This window comes from Dendronephthya gigantea, unplaced genomic scaffold (assembly GCF_004324835.1).
Source record: "Dendronephthya gigantea isolate DGI-Jeju-01 unplaced genomic scaffold, DenGig_1.0 000026F, whole genome shotgun sequence".
In the NCBI taxonomy this organism is placed as follows: domain Eukaryota; kingdom Metazoa; phylum Cnidaria; class Anthozoa; order Malacalcyonacea; family Nephtheidae; genus Dendronephthya; species Dendronephthya gigantea.
This window is the reverse complement of record NW_021163036.1, coordinates 1,564,154-1,581,991: the sequence shown is the minus strand read 5'-3', so window position 1 is coordinate 1,581,991 and position 17,838 is coordinate 1,564,154. Positions and strand designations below refer to the sequence as shown.

General features: G+C 39.9%; 2 protein-coding genes across 3 annotated transcripts; both read right to left on the bottom strand.

Annotated features, from left to right (window-relative positions):
• Window positions 1-30: 30 nt before the first annotated feature.
• LOC114523022 lies at window positions 31-7,392 on the bottom strand. The gene is made up of 11 exons (XM_028543828.1): window positions 7,042-7,392; window positions 2,480-6,778; window positions 2,253-2,411; window positions 2,008-2,117; window positions 1,867-1,914; window positions 1,653-1,793; window positions 1,529-1,570; window positions 1,356-1,435; window positions 1,036-1,130; window positions 734-788; window positions 31-645 (listed from the first exon to the last, which is right to left on the bottom strand). The coding sequence occupies exons 2-11, from the start codon at window positions 5,069-5,071 to the stop codon at window positions 530-532; spliced, it is 3,438 nt and encodes a 1,145-aa protein (XP_028399629.1). The 5' UTR covers window positions 5,072-6,778; window positions 7,042-7,392; the 3' UTR covers window positions 31-529.
• Window positions 7,393-7,860: 468 nt separating this feature from the next.
• Window positions 7,861-17,831, bottom strand: LOC114523172. 2 transcript variants are annotated; one of them, XM_028544036.1, is made up of 17 exons: window positions 17,480-17,831; window positions 15,375-15,428; window positions 15,135-15,221; window positions 14,678-14,887; window positions 14,289-14,337; window positions 14,191-14,246; window positions 14,038-14,097; window positions 13,566-13,922; window positions 13,285-13,412; window positions 12,403-12,472; window positions 12,079-12,271; window positions 11,376-11,456; window positions 11,006-11,127; window positions 10,545-10,688; window positions 9,960-10,114; window positions 9,773-9,877; window positions 7,861-9,274 (listed from the first exon to the last, which is right to left on the bottom strand). In XM_028544036.1, exons 1-17 carry the CDS (start codon window positions 17,784-17,786, stop codon window positions 9,116-9,118), a joined length of 2,337 nt encoding a protein of 778 aa, XP_028399837.1. In that variant the 5' UTR covers window positions 17,787-17,831; the 3' UTR covers window positions 7,861-9,115. The 2 variants fall into 2 exon arrangements, with proteins under 2 accessions (XP_028399837.1, XP_028399835.1); XM_028544034.1 differs by having other exon boundaries at window positions 14,191-14,337.
• Between the last annotated feature and the right edge of the window lie 7 nt (window positions 17,832-17,838).

Here is a 17,838-nt window from a genome sequence, read left to right as displayed (position 1 = left end):
ATATACGTTTCTACACCAAAAAAACCCACTGTCCGAACAGTTTTAAAAAAACTTGTGAAGTTATCAAATAATAGATCCCCACGCCTGTTCCCCATATTTCATAAAACTCATATGCCTAGTCTGATAATGTAGGCATATGAAACAAAGTCAGGTGAGAGTGTTTCGAATGACGCCGTAAAAATAAAGACGGCAGTCATAAACACACAATTTAAACACGTTTCATGTTAAGACATTCACACGGTATGTCCACAAAGATAAATGATTACAAATCATTATCCCAGGTAAAACAACTAAGTTGCATGAACGTTTGGTGAACATACCTCCCAGGGCAAAGAAAAATATGAAGCAAAGTTCTCATAAAGTTGATGTGAGTTGATCAAATACATTCTGTACTTACTGCACTTGCATCCATGAACACAACAAAACACTCCTTTAATACGACCATTCGCAAATGAAGTTAATCGCCAGCTCTATTACAGCCTCACGCAAACATTCTCTCACGGTGGGTAAAACTCTGAAACAACTTAGTTCAGGCCTGAGCCGCGGCCTCAGCTGTCGACTGAACAATAAGAGCTCGTTCCATCTCTTCCTCTGTCTCCTCTAAACACTCTTCGAACAACGATGCTGCCAAAGGAATCCTTTGATCTGAAATGAAAATTACGATTCGGGTAATCGATCTACAAGAGGCTATCTAAACAATGTATGTTATAAAAACGCATCGGGTTCAACCTACTTAGAGCTTTATCGATCAAGTCTCGATTTGTTCTCTCTTCCCGTTTGAACTTTTTCTACAAGAAAAAAGGAAATATGAATCCTCAGATGACGGCGAAGATCTTCATCATGAGTTTCATCATCATACTCATGTGCATGCTCTGACAATGATAAAAAAGCTTAGCCCAACAATTAATCCTATTGTTTACCTAGAAAGGTTTGAATACGACTGGTTCTGTGTTACAACCGGAGGAAACGTACTTTACAAGAACTTTGTTGTAGATTCTGGCTATGGTTTGAAAGATGGCAGCCTGGAAAATTTACCTTCAATGCCGTACGGTTCCTCTTGGGAAAGAGCTTTGCCATTAGACTAAAGTCAGTTCCAATTTGACTCAAAACTTCATAGAAATACAGCGTTTCTGTGTTAAAAACGTCAGAACTGTCAGAATTATATTTTAAACGAAGATAAAACAAACACATTGACACGAGATTTTCAGTGTTATTCTCTTTTTGACAGATCCAAACGAGTGAATAGTTTGTACATGCTCTGTGTATGGTATGAGTGCCCTTTGTGTATTTGAACTTCCGTAACTTATCCACTCGATCACATCTATGAAAAGAAGAAAATCAGCCCAAAACTGTACCTTCTTTCCCCCATCTTTCGCTGTTTTTCCTCTTGTGGATAGCGTTGTATTGTTGATTCGCGTTTTCAACCACGACTTCCCTGCAAGTTTGAAATTGTGAAAACGACGTGTGATGTCACAACGATTAATAATAGCTCTACACTAGTGAAATAATGACATTCTCATCGTCTTACTTGTTCAAATTATCTGCGACAGGAGTGGACGCAATAAACAAACTAAAGAAATAAATTATACACAAATAAATAATCATGCGTAACTTCAACTGACGTTTTGAACTAAAACACAGAAGATGCTAACCTTTCTTCATCCAGTACTATATTTCCGTCAGCGTCAATGGTAACCCGCGGGGCACATACGTCCGTCCTTTCTTCTCCGCCTGCGCTTTCGTCGGGCTGGTTTTCATTCGTAGGTAAAACAGTCTCTGCAGTGGCTTGCGAACTAAACGATTTTACCGATGAGTAAAAATATATACAAAAATGTTTTTGTCACTATAATATGAAAGTATACATACCCTAATCCGCCCAGAAATTGTGTCTGGTTGTCGTTTTCATTGTCAGAACTATAATAGATCGCAGAACAATTAGTAGTGCGAAATGTTCGGTGTATTGTGGGACTGGGGCCAAGAAATTACGTCATTGGAACAATCACTTACGTCATAGGGTTCGTCATTGGATTGTACGAAATCATGTCGCTAATCTTCATACTGGCGATATTAACAGCCGTGTCTTGTTGTCCACTGGCATTGCCACTTTGATTTTTCTTCTGCAATAAAGAATACAGAAGTTGAATATAAACTGTGGAAACACCAGTTAAACACTGAGCTAAACTAACTTTATTTATACTGGATAGCTCTGATTTTGATCAAATGACCGGGCGTTTCGTTCCCAGCTTACTAACCCTTCTCTTAGGTGTTTTTGGCACTGAAGAAGCCTCTGTTTCATTTTCGGCTTCAGGAACTTTCTTGGAACTTTTTGCACGCCCTCTCTTCTTTTTCTGAGACGTTTCTTCCGTATCTTGCACCGCACCAGTGCCAAGCATCGAGTTCTCGTCAGCCTCCTGTAAAAAATAACAATATACATCACAACATTCGGGAGTTTCAGAAGCCATCACAGGGCCGTACTTACTGAAGCTTCGATATTCATCCCCAGTCCACTCTCATCCTGAGCCTCCGTAGTCTCCTGCACGACAGCCTTCTTTCGGCCTCTTTTGGCTGGGATTTTCGGTTTTATCGCCTTGCCTTGTCGTTTTCTCGACCCTAGTTTAGCTTTAGCACCATCTTGAACGGGATCGCTTGGAGCTTCAGGAGTCGATCCTTCAAGCAACGCCTCGGATCCAGCATTACCCTGAGTAGTATCAGATTGTACGCCAGTGACACCTAGCGACGCATCTGGCGCACTAAGATCTCCCAATGAAGTATCTCCTATGGACCCATCTTGTACACCCGTATCCTGCGGTCCTGATCCACCGTTATCACCAGTTGTATCGAGTGATTCATCACTATCAAGTATCTTCTCTCGTGCCTTTCGCTTCCTCAGAATATTCGGCCTTGGTCTTTGCTTAGACCTGACAGTTCGTCCTCGCTTTTCCTCAGACTGCCTTCCAGAAACCGTCTCACTTGTGGTCAACTCAATATCGCTTGCTGCTCTATTGCCTCCCGTTGTTTCATTATCTGTCTTTTCTTTGCCTTGTGATAGCTCCCTTCCGTTACGGTTCTCTCTACAACCTTTTCCGTTACCTGTATCATTCTCTCCTCTTAACCCACTCACAATTGTCTGATCATTCCCAGCGCTTTCGTTAACACTTCTTGTAGTTTGTGTTTTCTTCCGACCAGCATCATTCAACGAGTCCCCTTCTTCAAACTCCGCTGAAGTTCGTCTTGTTGCATTTGCAACATTATCCTCGAGTGTCCCGGGTTGTGTCTGCGATAGATCTTGCGTCCCTTCGCTAACAACTGTATCTTCACCAGCTGTTAGACAAAACATGAGGTCAGGACATTCTGGACACTCACCCATACCAGGCAGAAGTTCATTTGTGTTCAGAATAACCTCTTCTATGGCGCTTTCCGGTATATTCAACGACAGGTCTTGCATGTTGGACGAGGAAGAATTAGAAGGCAGTTGATCTGTACCAGTTGAAGCTACTGTAGTGTCCGACTGCGATTGACTAAGTGTTGCATCACTTGTCAGACTTATTCCAAAGGGTGGGACATCATGAAGAGGAGTAGACGCTCTTTGTCTACGTATTCTTTTAGATTTACTTTTAAGATTTCCCAGCGAGGAGCTGGTGTCTGTTGAACTGTCAATATTGCAAGCATTTGATCTTTCTGAAACACTTTCGCCGCCCCGACAGTCGCCGTTACTTTGTTTCTCCTCGTCATTGTTCAGATTCAACTCGTTCGTTGCATGAACACTCTCACACACAACATTAGCAAAACCTTGAGCAGTTCCTGTCACTTCTAAAACAATTTCAACGCGGTCATTCGTGGAAAGATCCTGCACGTTTGTATGAGATAAACTATTTTCAGTTTCCACAGCAGCGCTGTTTTTCGGATCAACGACTATTGCCGTGATTTCGTTGATAATGCCTGTACTATCCTGAGGATCACTAGTTGACAATCCTTGTGATCCACTGGATTGACTTCGTCCAGCGATTGTAGCCGAATCGGATGAACTATTCGTACCCCTCGACGTACCTGTCTTATCCCCAGCAGTACCACTTCCAATGCCCTTATGCACACCAGAACTTTCCGGACGTTTTCGAGATAAAACAACTTTTGAAGTCCTTGACCGTCTCTGCTGAAATCTTTCCCCCCATTCACCTGATGTTTTGCTTGCTTTGGAAAGACTTTGAGTTGAATCCTCCTGAAGATCAACTGGAAGTTCCAAAACCGGGTGGTCGATGCCACCACTGCCACTCGAGCTAACCTCCTGTTCAATTTCAATATTACTTGCAATTGGTATCGAGGAGATATCCAGAATTTGAGTTTGAAGTAGCTGTGACCGTCTGGATTTTGGTCTGACTCGCTGCCGCTTTGTAACAAGTCGCGAGGTAGTAACCGTTTCATTTGAACTGGTCGGTGCCTCGGTTCTGGTTTGGTTGACAGATTTAGCGTGATTGTTTTGCGTTGAAATTTCAACTGTTGCATCTTTCCCCTGTCCAACGCAAGGTGAAGGGGTAACTATGGACGAATTGGGATCACCATGGACATCTTGTGTTGTTGCGTTCCCAGTCGTACCAACACCACTCGTATCCTGAGGTGTCCCACTGTTTCTCACAGGTACATGGCCGGAGCTAACGTTTTCTGCATTCAACAAGGACTGTAACAGATCATCTGCCGTCTCTACATTATACAACAGTTCCTGGGTATCGGTGGCCCCCAACCCTGACGGTAACCCAACGCTTGTTACATTAGGTCGAAGAAGAATGGTGCTATCTTCCATCATGACAGGCAAACAACTTGGTGAAGCTGAAGAACCATGGATTCTTGAAACCGATTCATGGTCTGATTGTGGTGAAATGAGATCATCCTGCAAAGAACCGCTCAAATCTTTAGGATCAAGAATATGGCTGGTTTGTTCTACACTTGAGCTTGCATCACCCATAACAACACCAGGTCGTTCTTTAGCACCTAATTCTTCACTAGTGGATGAAATATTTTCTTCAGCAGCATTCCCTGCTACTTGAGATGCTGTCTCGTGTCCCAGGTCGCTTCTCATTATCGTTTAATCTTTCATTTCCATCGATTGTTCCAGTGTCTTCAACACCGCTAGGTTCGCTAGATCCTTGTTCATTTCTTATCCTGCTCCCTGACAGTTTATTTACAACATCTCGACTAGAACTCGAAGATTCGTTTCGTTCAGCATTCCGTGTTTCCTCCGAAACAGACTTCGTCTGTTCATTTGCCAGTCGTTGTCCAGGATCCTTCACCGTGACAACCGTGGTAGCTACAAGCGATGGTTTATCGCTTGGTTTACCCCGAGATTTTGCACTCTGAACACTTGGCCTATCAACTATTCCGACTCGTGGTTTAATCCTGGATCTTCTTGTCAGTTGGGAAGGTGCCTGCTTGCTTGTGCTTTGAACGCAGCCATTTGTACTTGTCGATGGTGGATTTGCCGAACCGTCAACATCAAAACTGTCTGCTGAGTCTTTTGAACTTGTAGTTTCACCAGAAATACGAGTGTTCGTCTCTTCAGATTCTTTGTCGCCACTACGTAATGATTCACGAAGGGTACTAGACCTTTCCCCAGTGTCTATGGTGGCAGTATTTTCGCGTTGTTCCAGACTATTACCTGAAGTCTGTTTGGAAACATTTGCTGCCCTTTTCTCGATCAATGATTGCGGTGTTGGCAAATTTTGTTTAGATGGAAGAGCTTTTTCTACGGGTGTTTTCGAAGTGGCAATTCTGACCTTTGGTCTGATGCGGGCCCGCCTTACTTGTTGAGGTGTTGAAGCAGTTTTCACCATAGCAACACTTGGAGTTTGGCTAACCTGACCTGCTGTTGTAGTACATTGGTTCACAGTAGTTTTGTCACCACCATTTAGGCAACTTTCATTTGAAGGTTGGCTATCAGAGCTTTTATCTACCAATGTGACATTGATGTTAGTTGACAGCTGACTAGTTACTGGTACAGCAGGTGTACCAGAGGCTGTTACTACACAACCGGTTGACAGTTGACCACCATCACCATTACTTGTATTGACTTGTGAAGTACTAGTCATATTAACAGCTGAGGATTGATTGGTCACATTAACTACCATATTTTCATCATTACTAATGGAACTCTGACTACCACCATCATTAGGTGATGGTAATGTACTAGCTGGGCTACTGGAATCTGTGGTGGATTGACCAGTAGAAAGCTGACCATCAACACTTACTGTATCTTTGGAACCACCATTAAAAGATTTCTTACCATTATTTTCACTCACTAGTGATGCACCATCACTAGTTTTACTTGGAGACTTACTGTGAACAGTTTCTGTTAGAATTACTTGGTTTTCACCAGCAGAGGCTGTCTGTTTATCATTCTGATTTTCTCCTGAAATACTAGTGCTGTATTATCAGTTGAGGGCTGAATTATTAACACCGCTGCATTGTGAATTATTAGTCAGTTGATTGTCTGGTTCAGGCTCACTATGAACCATTGCCGTCACAGTAACCATGCTGGTACCATCACCACCATCTGCATTTGGCGGTGTGATACCAGATCCATTCTTAGCTGAAGGTTGATTATCACTATTCTTGCTATTTATTGACCTAACTGTCCTTGGAGTAATTGATGGTTGACAAGTGTTTGCTATTTTTCCAGTTGAAGTATGTGTAGCTGATGAAGATATGCATATTTTGGGTTTAATTCTGGCTCTTCTTGTGGGCTGAGTTGAAGTTGAATCATTTGATGTCTCTGCACCATCAGTACTACCTAGAACAATACAGATAAAGTCAAGTATGGTGAGTATATCCAATGCAAACTATAGGTATAAAACCGTTTTCCATCCTAAAGTTGATGTGGTTATGTCTATCAACTTCCCACTTTTGTGAAAAAAAAATTTTAAAAAAACAAGAATCAGTGTCAATATAATGATTTCGACACATTTATTATATAGAACTCAATATTTTAATACAAGAAGTGTATATTGTAAAATGTAGTGTACTATTTAATTCAACTAGTTACAACAATCTCACCTTTTTTTCCTGATACAACCGCACCAACTGCTGGACGAAACCGCCTTTTCATTTTGAGATCATTTTTCGGAGCATCGCTTTTAAACGAAGCTAATCAACACGCGAAATATCACACAACTATAATAGTGTAAAATATATTATGGACAGTCACTCAGAACTTTGTTCTATAAAATAGTTTTCACACGTGAACGATTGCGAATATTCTGCACGGAACACAACGTTTGGTTTATTTACACACGGCAAGTAAGTTAACGAAACTTATGCAATAAATATTTTGGAGTTTTTGAACAAATGAATGTAAAAATTTTGCTGACAATTCAAAGCAAATATGTATCTGCCATATTTGTTTATCTCGAGACCAACGAACGACATACGATTGTTAAACGTACGAGATTTTACCCCTCGGGAATTAATCCCGGGTAATAATTAACCAGTGATTGAATATATATCGTTATATGTGAGCAGTTCACTGTAATGTGAGATGTGAGTGATTGCCATGCGCGACGCAGACCGCAAATATCTCGGGGGGGGAAGAGATTCCCATACCCCTACCCTCAAAACAAATGTCTATCCCCCACTTCCCATGATTACTCCTAAAGTACCTCCATACCAGAGGGCAATGATACTCAGTAATGATCAAAATATGAACACTCTTGGAGTCATAGGAACAGTTTCTAATATACCATTGGCGACAGGCTGATTGATGATACTCCAATTGCTCCAAGCCAAGGAGCAGCATCCTCTTAAAACTTTGCATCAAAAAATCAAAGCATTTTTGAGACATTAAAAACTTGTAAAAATTCAGCATTGGTGCTTATATTTTCACGTATCTATAAAACTGAACTAATTTACAGTTTGCTTATCGACTTAAAAGTTAAGCTGTAAAACGTCAGTTTAGTGCTTGCCACCAGCTGTGCAATTCTTAAACAAAAATATTGGTTATTTGAATATATTTCCAACATTGGAAATACGTGCAATTGAGGTGAAATCATGGTAATGTTGGAATGAAACAACAATGAAACTGTGGTTTTATTTTGCGCTCATTTTCTGGGTGGAAATCTCCAGGAGACAATGAAGGGAATGTAATAGTGACAGTGAAATGCTAACGGGGGGGATATTTAGAATTGCGCAGTGGAAGCAGACATCACCCAACGTGCAATGCGATCTTCCGAGAAGGAAATTTCTATATTTACAAATATCGATGGATGCCATCAAATGTAGTTAGTCGTGGACTAAAATAAATACTAGCAATCTTATCAAAAGATTATGGCTCTACAACTATACAACATTGCTACGCCATAACGGAACACGCGGGCTCATCAGACACTCCCTATATCACCGTCTGCATGAAGTACCCCTAAAATTAAATTATACTCGATCCCAGGATCGAAGATTGTTTTGTATCTCAAGAAAAACGAGATATTTATAAGTTCAAAGTAATAGACACTTTCTGAATTTGGCAGTGAAAACGAACCTATTTACGAATATTAGGTAACATTGACAGCTCCGCTCGTTCTCTGACTATTGTTTTGTGGGGAACCTTGCAAATTCGGGAAGCGTCTATTCTTCAAAATTTAACAACACATTGATATACTAACAGTGTTTGGCGTATTGCTTGTCATGATCATTGCAAGGCTAGAACCCAGGCGACTTCTTCTCTACTTCATTATCCTGTGTTCTTACTGTGAATAACCACAGGAGAAACAGAACTGTTGCTAGTTTTTTTTTGGATAATTCATCGTCAGGAGTCTGGGATATATTTTCCTATTTCCAGGGTACTATTTTGCAACATTCTATTACGATATATTGGATTTGTAACCTTGAATCCGAGGGTTATCCTTCTTGATTGAGGGACGGTATATTCAAATCTCGGTGGTCGATGATCCGGGGTGTTAATTTCCGATGTCAATCTTCCGGTAACTAACATACGGTGTAAATCATCCAAGGGTAAAATTCAGGTGTTAAACATCAGGAATAAAACTTCCGACGTCACACCGCTGTCCCAACACCCAGTGTAAAACATCCAGGAACGATATTCTGGGGTTAATATGCCCGGTGTTTAAAACTCCCGGTGTCACACTGCTGTCATCTTACAGCGGTCACCAAGCAACCAATTATCCCATAAACACGTGATCGACGAGACCAAAGGCCACCCAAGATCAACTTCTTTTTCATAGTGACAAAGATTGCCGTCTTCTTTGAACATCGCTCGGACTGTGAGCATCACTGAGCCCTGCGTTAGAATGTAGAAAAAATATAAAATAGGGATCATAAAGGGTAGAATAGGTATCACAAAGGGGAGAATACGTATCACAAAGGGTAGAATAGGGATCACAAAGGGTAGAATAGGGATCACAAAGGGTAGAATAGGGATCACAAAGGGTAGAATAGGGATCACAAAAGGTAGAATGGGGATCACAAAGGGTAGAATAGGGATCACAAAGAGTAGAATAGGGATCACAAAGGGTAGAATAGGGATCACAAAGGGTAGAATAGGGATCACAAAGGGTAGAATGGGAATCACAAAGGGTAGAATGGGGATCACAAAAAGTAGAATAGGAATCACAAAGGGAAGAATGGGGATCACAAAGGGTAGAATGGGAATCGCAAAGGGTAGAATGAGGATCACAAAAAGTAGAATAGGGATCATAAAGGGTAGAATGGGGATCACAAAGGGTAGAATAGGGATCATAAAGCTTTCCACAGAAAGCTGTTCCTAGTGTTCTCGTACCTGTAATTTAATGTGTTTTTGGATATTCTTAATTTCAAATTGTTGTCTGCATATAACATCACCAGATTTCTTATCGTCGCACGCGTTTTGTACACAGACAAGAGGCTGAAATGAACATATTTTGTGTTCAGAATTACGTTTGAACTACTAAATTATGCAGCATCATTAATACAAGTTTGGTATTTACGCTGACTGTCTCCAGCTCAAGGTGAAATTCTTCAACACATTTTTCCATTCTCTTCTTTGTCATGACAGAGACGCTCAGGATATTGCTGTGAGGGGAGTGGAAGGATAGCAAAATCTGCAAACTTGCTGCTGGTAGGGAGAAGTCGTGTGGCATACCTGTAGAGTTGTAAACGTTGTTATTAATACTCGGAAAAGGTGATCCTCTAGGAAGAACAGATTAGAACTGATAGAACTATCCAGTATTAATAAAGTTAGTTTAGTCTAGGTTTCCTCCTGTAGTAACACTGGATCAATAAGAGATGATCCTTACTGGACCTCTAGGAAGAACAGTTTAGAACTGATAGAGCTATCCAGTATAAATAAAGTTAGTTTAGTTTAGGTTTCCTCCTGTAGTAACACAGGATCAATAAGAGATGATCCTTACTGGACCTCTAGGAAGGACAGTTTAGAACTGATAGAGCTATCCGGTATAAATAAAGTTAGTTTAGTTTAGGTTTCTTCCTGTAGTAACACTGGATCAATAAGAGATTACCATTACAAGATCTTGAGAGAAAACAGTTTTGATAAGTTCAAGAAGAATTCTTACATTTCGCCTCCTGCCAGCGGCGACATCTTTCGCTGAAATCCTTTTCCATGATTTCTGGGTGAATGGGGTCGGTTAATCTGAAATCTGCTTTTGAGTCTGTCTCTATGCATGGCCGCTGCGGTATGGTATAGCTTCGAGCAAAATCTACACAACACAAGAGAACATACTCTAAGCTGAAATGTTCATAAATCTCCGAGAATGATTATATTTTACAAACGGCTATCATTGTCTTGTTGGCATCAAGTTTTGAAAGTGCTTCTCGTGCGAACTAAAGCACTTCTGTGGGCAAATTGAGAGTACTTTTTTGTTACAATGGTTGACATTTTCCCTTCTATTCTAACTAAAAGCAATGTCGCTCAGTGGTAAAGATCATGAGATATCATTCGCCGGAGTACTAGCCACAAAAACCGAATGACATTTAGAAATTCGTGATTTCGATATCAAAAACAACATTGGTATACCTGTGGCAACGTCCATGAGGATATTCTCAACTCTTCTATTCTCTCTCAATCGGCGCAGCAAATGCGTGCAGTATATGCCGTTTCGGCTGTTAAAGGATTCCAAAGATTCCTGCTGGCTACAACTGAAAAATAACACAGAATACTCGATGAATCAATACCCAGTGACTTGAGCGAGAATTCACGCCGGGAGTCTAATTTTGAAAAAAGCGTCCATTGCAAATGTAATTTCACTATTTCCTATGAAACAATGCAATATTGGCAACGTACGTTACAAAATTAAACACTTTTCGGTTATCATTTGAACAAATATCAAGTACAATGGACAGGCGAGGATCGAGCGTCTTCCAGAAGCGTGGTTCCAGTAACTCACCAAGAATAGGCAAAGATGTTGTTTCCAGCTGCGCTCCGCTTAATTCTAGGAACAAATTTCGGGCCAGATTTGTTTGGTAAACTATGAAAAAAAGATCGCGTCATTATACACGAAAGTCGAATCGTTTCGACAAAATTTCAGGATTCTATATGCGTGTCGGGAACTGACAGATAAGATGATTATAAAGACAAATGTTTCCTTTGCTTAATTATATTCTAGTTATGTAACAGTGATTGATAGGATGAAGGTGTATGTGGTGTGGTCACGAGACCGAGAGAGTTCGTTGGACTGAGACATTCAGTGAGTGAGGAACTGTGAGCGAGAGAGAGTAATTTATAGCCCGTGTGCTATCTGACGGTGTGAGTCATTTGGATTTCTTAACTTGGTCAAAATACAAATATACCATGAAAACTATGTGACTTGTTGAGGATCACATTTGGAGGCTAATTCTCGACATGCAGACTACCACAGCATAAAGATGGTTTACCACTAGGCTGAATTTTGGATGAAACGAAATTTCTGGCATGATTTTCCCTGCAATTGTGCCCACTTTATGGAATTCGCTACCGTCGAATTCTCCAATTCAAAAATTTCGTTTGATCAAAAAATTCAACCTGAATGAAAATCACCGCTCTAATGAACAATGAATACCTCAAAAATGACCTGGTTTAAAAATTGCAAATGTAAGCGTGTCTTCAGTTACCTGACTCGACAAGCATCAATAATGAGAAGATTTAATGACGTTTCGCATTGTTGCATCGCTTCCAGTATCTCTTGAGTCCTTAGACTGTGTTCCCTGTTATATTTGAGATCAGAGTCGACCGGCAAGAGGTAATTCTCACCGTTATCTTCATAACCATGACCAGCGTAGTAAACAACACCATAGACCCCACGACCTACACGGATCATCGCCACATTATAGGACTGACATTGCGAATGGAACCACAATCATTGACATGATTACATTTGGTACGAAATCTTAGGATAGCGAAAGGGCAACTGAAGGGAAACCACTTGTCAAACTTACCCAGTAAACAGCAAAACGCCAACATCGCCGTTCGCATCTCACTTAAAGTTAGGTTCACCAACGAAATTACCTAAAAAGTGAAATATACATTCCTCCTGTAGTAACACTGGATCAATAAGAGATGATCCTTACTGGACCTCTAGGAAGAACAGTTTAGAACTGATAGAGCTATCCAGTATAAATAAAGTTAGTTTAGTTTAGGTTTCCTCTTGTAGTAACACTGGATCAATAAGAGATGATCCTTACTGGACCTCTAGGAAGAACAGTTAAGAACTGATAGAGTTATCCAGTATAAATAAAGTTAGATTAGTTTAGGTTTCCTCTTGTAGTAACACTGGATCAATAAGAGATGATCCTTACTGGACCTCTAGGAAGAACAGTTTAGAACTGATAGAGCTATCCAGTATAAATAAAGTTAGTTTAGTTTAGGTTTCCTCTTGTAGTAACACTGGATCAATAAGAGATGATCCTTACTGGACCTCTAGGAAGAACAGTGTAGAACTGATAAAGCTATTCAGTATAAATAAAGTTAGTTTAGTTTAGGTTTCCTCTTGTAGTAACACTGGATCAATAAGAGATGATCCTTACTGGACCTTTAGGAAGAACAGTGTAGAACTGATAAAGCTATTCAGTATAAATAAAGTAAGTTTAGTTTAGGTTTCCTCCTGTAGTAACACTGGATCAATAAGAGATGATCCTTACTGGACCTCTAGGAAGAACAGTGTAGAACTGATAAAGCTATTCAGTATAAATAAAGTAAGTTTAGTTTAGGTTTCCTTGTGTAGCAACACTGGATCAATAAGAGATGATCCTTACTGGACCTCTAGGAAGAACAGTTCAGATCTGAGTTATTCTAGCACAATCAATCCTGCATTATCTTACTTTAAAATTAAGTGATGTCAAAGCACTGGCAACATCAGCAGCATCCTGCTCTGGATACAGCAAACCACGTAGCTTGTGGTGGTCGTAATCTTGATTCCCAATCACTAATGCAACTTTGTCTGCAGCCGCTGAACAGACAAAAATTGCCATGTAATGAAACTTGTTGTGGAACAATCTGAACTCTTGTTATTTATAGGGAATCAACTATATCTAAGTTGCTTTCTGATCTTTTTCAAGCTAGGATTTAATTCCTCCTGCATAAACCGTCTCAAAATATCTACCTGTAAAAGAATGGGAACCAGCTGTTGCAGTGCTCTCATATCCCATATAGTCCATCTGTGAAAACCTCATATTACCACCTGTTTTCTTGAACTGGTTGTCATAATAATCCCTGTTACCCTCCATGAACCATTCCGGTGATCCCATAAAGTCATTCTGCATCCCTGGTATACTCGAGTTTGTGGATGACCCATCCAGCGGTTGTGCCTGAAAGTGATGTCCCCCTTGTAACCTGAGATCTCTTCTTGCACCATGAAATTCATCAGCTGACGGAGAGGTGAACATGTTGCCATTCGTTCTGTTTAATTGTGGGGGGTCAGGGCCTTGGTATTGTGGTCTACTCACAGGCTTTAGTACAACTATAAAAAAAAAGAAGTTTAGGGTATTTTATTAACACTTTACCTCTAACATAAACGTAACATTTGCAAGTACTGTCACACTGTCAATACTGCACATAGGATCAGAAATACACACCATATTCATTCTCTGTAAAATGCTTTTCAAATTGCAAACTATCCATGGAGCTTGACACACCTGGAAGAGGAATATGATCATTTTTATTTCAAAATAAATCGCAGATTAAAAAGGCAGGCATTTAGGCTTTAACTGCTATAGAACACAGCTTACTTGCAGGATTCATTCCATTTGAAAAGGAGGATGAAGTGCTTGGCATCATAGATGATGTGCTTGGCATCATAGATGATGTGTTTGGCATCATAGATGATGTACTTGGCATCATAGATGATGTGTTTGGTATCATTGCTGAAGGGTTTTCTGTTAAAATAAATCAATAATGATCAATAATGATCATTATTACTACAAGAGAATGAACAACTCATTTCTTTGCCCACATTTATCTTTTAGCTTAAATCAAGACAAAATGGATTTATTAATTCAAATGAAAATAAAATAATTTGAACATATGGACCTCAAAAATTTCACTAATGAATCCACAATAATATCTAAGGGACTGCTCAAAAAGTGGAGGACTAGAAGTGGAACTTTACATTTGACAGATAACGGGGGGCATAAGGCGTTAATAATTGATAATGATTGCCTCCTAATTTACTTCAGTTCACAGGTATATTCGTAAAGGTATAAATTACCCACATACCAGGATAATTATAATTGTAATTCTCATGCACTTTCATGTTGAACATTTTTTCATTCAGTTGATTATAACCAGCAGGGTCCAATCCAGGCCATTGGCATCTGTGATTCCCCCCCTGAGGACTGGCACATGTCTGTTGTTGATGATCAAACTCTACAGCATTCGCACCAAAAGAATTGGAATTTGTCTGATGACGTTCATCCTCTCGGCAATCTGGAAAGGTTTGATGTCAGTTTATAATCAAGCACTTACAGGCACTCAAGTACCAGCAGAAAGTAAAACCATCTTGACGGAACACCCATATGGAAGCTCCATCAGGTATTTGCTCGGTTACGGCAATTCATCTGGTAATAATTTTGTCTTTTTCTTATTTGTTTTCTTCACAGGTACATTTGGTAGTCTTTCTACCAACACATGGTATTAAATATCGCAGCTTACAGAAAAGCCCTACACTACAAACCTGGCTTTTTCGTTCCATGTTGACTTGCATGTCCTTGAAGATCATCTTTCAGGGGGAAATACGGATTATAAGGATTAAGGTTCAGGTCTAAAAGGAATAAAAAAAGCCATTTCATAAAGCTTCAATTAATCAAAATTAAAATGAACATAATCTATCCATCATGCAGCTACAATCCAAACTAAGAAATAATCAAGATTCAAGTGCATTATTGGTGGTGATGAATGATATAAATGTAATTACCTATTGCCCCAGGAATGACTGGTCGCTCATCCAATTCTGAAGCTTCATGTGAGTCTAAAAATGTTTTAAAAGGTTTTGAAGCATTACTGCTGAGCAAAAGTTTAGCATTTCTAGATACAGAGAGGGAAGGTGGGTCAAGGGGAAATACCAATTATAGTATCATTCTAAGAGATTGAGAGTTTGTTCTTTGATAGCATGACTGAATGTGTGATTGCTAAGGGGAACTGTCCCACAAATGGGGGTTCAAGGTCAATAAAACTGAGTAGATTGAATTATATTCTTGATCATATCTCAAATGTGCTTGTTCAATGCAAGTAATACTTTAAGAAAAAAGCTATGCCAGCTTGTGTCTAATTTTTGTGAGTTAGGGAGCTTCAGGGTTGGTAGTATTTGGCAAAACTGTTGCCATGGTTTGTCTGACCAGATCCTATCATCAAGTCCATTTAAGTGGCTCAGACAGAAAACACAACACTTAAAGAGGGTCCTTTCCCACTTGAGGTGTCATATGTTATGAAGTTAGCAACCTTTGCTGCGAGCAAAGCAAATCGGCGCCAAAATATAAACCCAGAGACCTGGATGACTTTTCCTAAAACTCTGTGCGCTTCAGCAAAGAAAGGTGCAGTCAGCAGCACAATATGAATGCTAATACAGCATGTTCAAGCATGCTGTTGACAAGAATCAAACTCGATGTTTAAGAACCTGAAACTTTACAAGCCAATATTCTCATACTAAAGAACACTCTATTGAGTATTGATGATACAACTGCGCCTTACGCGCGATTTTGAAGGCGTTAACAGATTAGTTGAGATCACCACTATTGTCGAAACGAAGCGTACCAATCCACAGCGTTCTGCACCGCAGGACACTAAAACAACAAGGCTAATTACAATACAAAAATCTCGGAGAACAGCGCTTGGAATTTTTTGAAAATTTTAAAATAACTCCGAGAATCCAATTAGCACGCAAGTTTGCCGCATTTTGCCACGTTTGAAAGTCAGCCAAGTGGGTATTTATTGCAGCATAAAAAGTGTAAAAAATCTTACGTATGTACAGTATTATGTTTCCCTGACATTATGCGGAAGTTTGCAAAGAAAAACGATAGGAAAACCGCATTTGATCAACGTTAATCTACCTCAGCCTGTCTGGAACGCCACGCACGCTTCAGGCAATATTTCAATGTTTTATAAATAATACACTGATTGACATTTCCCATATGTGCGAAACGCGGATTTCATATTTCGCACTTGCTCGTAGTAAACTAGCTTGTGCACTCGGGAGAATTCGTACAATCCTCTGAAGCATTCTAACAAAGATCCAACATAGATCATTTCACCGAACGTGTATAAAAACCATGTAATTCTACCCCGTGTGACAATAATGAGCTATCGGTAACACCAATTTAATAACTTATTCATATTCATAACATGAATATAACAGACCATGATTACATTAACAGAATACTGTATGGTGATGCTAGAATACTCTGAAATGAACAGCCAACCATGAAACAATCTAAATTATGGAGCTCGCTTTACAATATGTTTACCCAAGGCTGCAAAAACAATGTCTAAGAATTTGGCAAATTCATACATGGTACCATTAAAGTTATTTATCAATTCGATTCTGACAAGATTATCGCAGTTCGCAATCTGATAAGAAGCGCTGCGAATGTTGCCTTGCTGGGAGTTCAAGAAATAAGATTTTACCCAGGTTACAAAGGATTTCTTATTTTAACTGATGAGGGAAAGGTTTTTAAACAGCGCTTACTACAAAACGTAGTAAGTGCGTTGACTTGAGCTTTCGGTAAACAAACATGTATGTCTACTAATTGTTACAGCCACGACATGTCATGGCACGTCCTGAGCGGGCAAACATGCTACGTTTTACGTTATTTGCCGTGCCGATTTTAGCTTCCACTGCATGTTAACACCGAACACAGTCATGTTCGCGATGTAGGCAGATGGCGAATACATCGTATGCCAGTCAAAAAACATTCGCTGAAATCGGCACGAAGAATTCGCAAAGCGCATTGAATGCTTTCTATTAAATAGCTTAGATTCTCAAGTATAAACGAACGCAAAAATACAATATTTATTTGTACTTACTGTGAAATTCGTACGGCCTTAGTAAATCTACACAATCATCCCTCTCCATATCAGACAGATGTTCTATAAGAACAGTCACTGTTTTTTCTCTGCCTCTCTTTGATGACCACCAATGCTGCAGAAGTGCCAAAGTTGGATCGCGTTCACGAGCAAAATTTCGTATGTATTCGTACGTATATTTAAAACGTCCAGCCAAAGATTGATAATCCTTCATCAGCATCCTAGGATTCAATTTCATTGATAATCTCTCTAAGATTTCACCATCCAGGCTTGAAACAAGCCTTCGTTTGCGGCCACTACTCGCCATTGTGGCGAAAGCCTCAACTTTTGGTGATTCCCTGACTATTATGTGTTCTTTT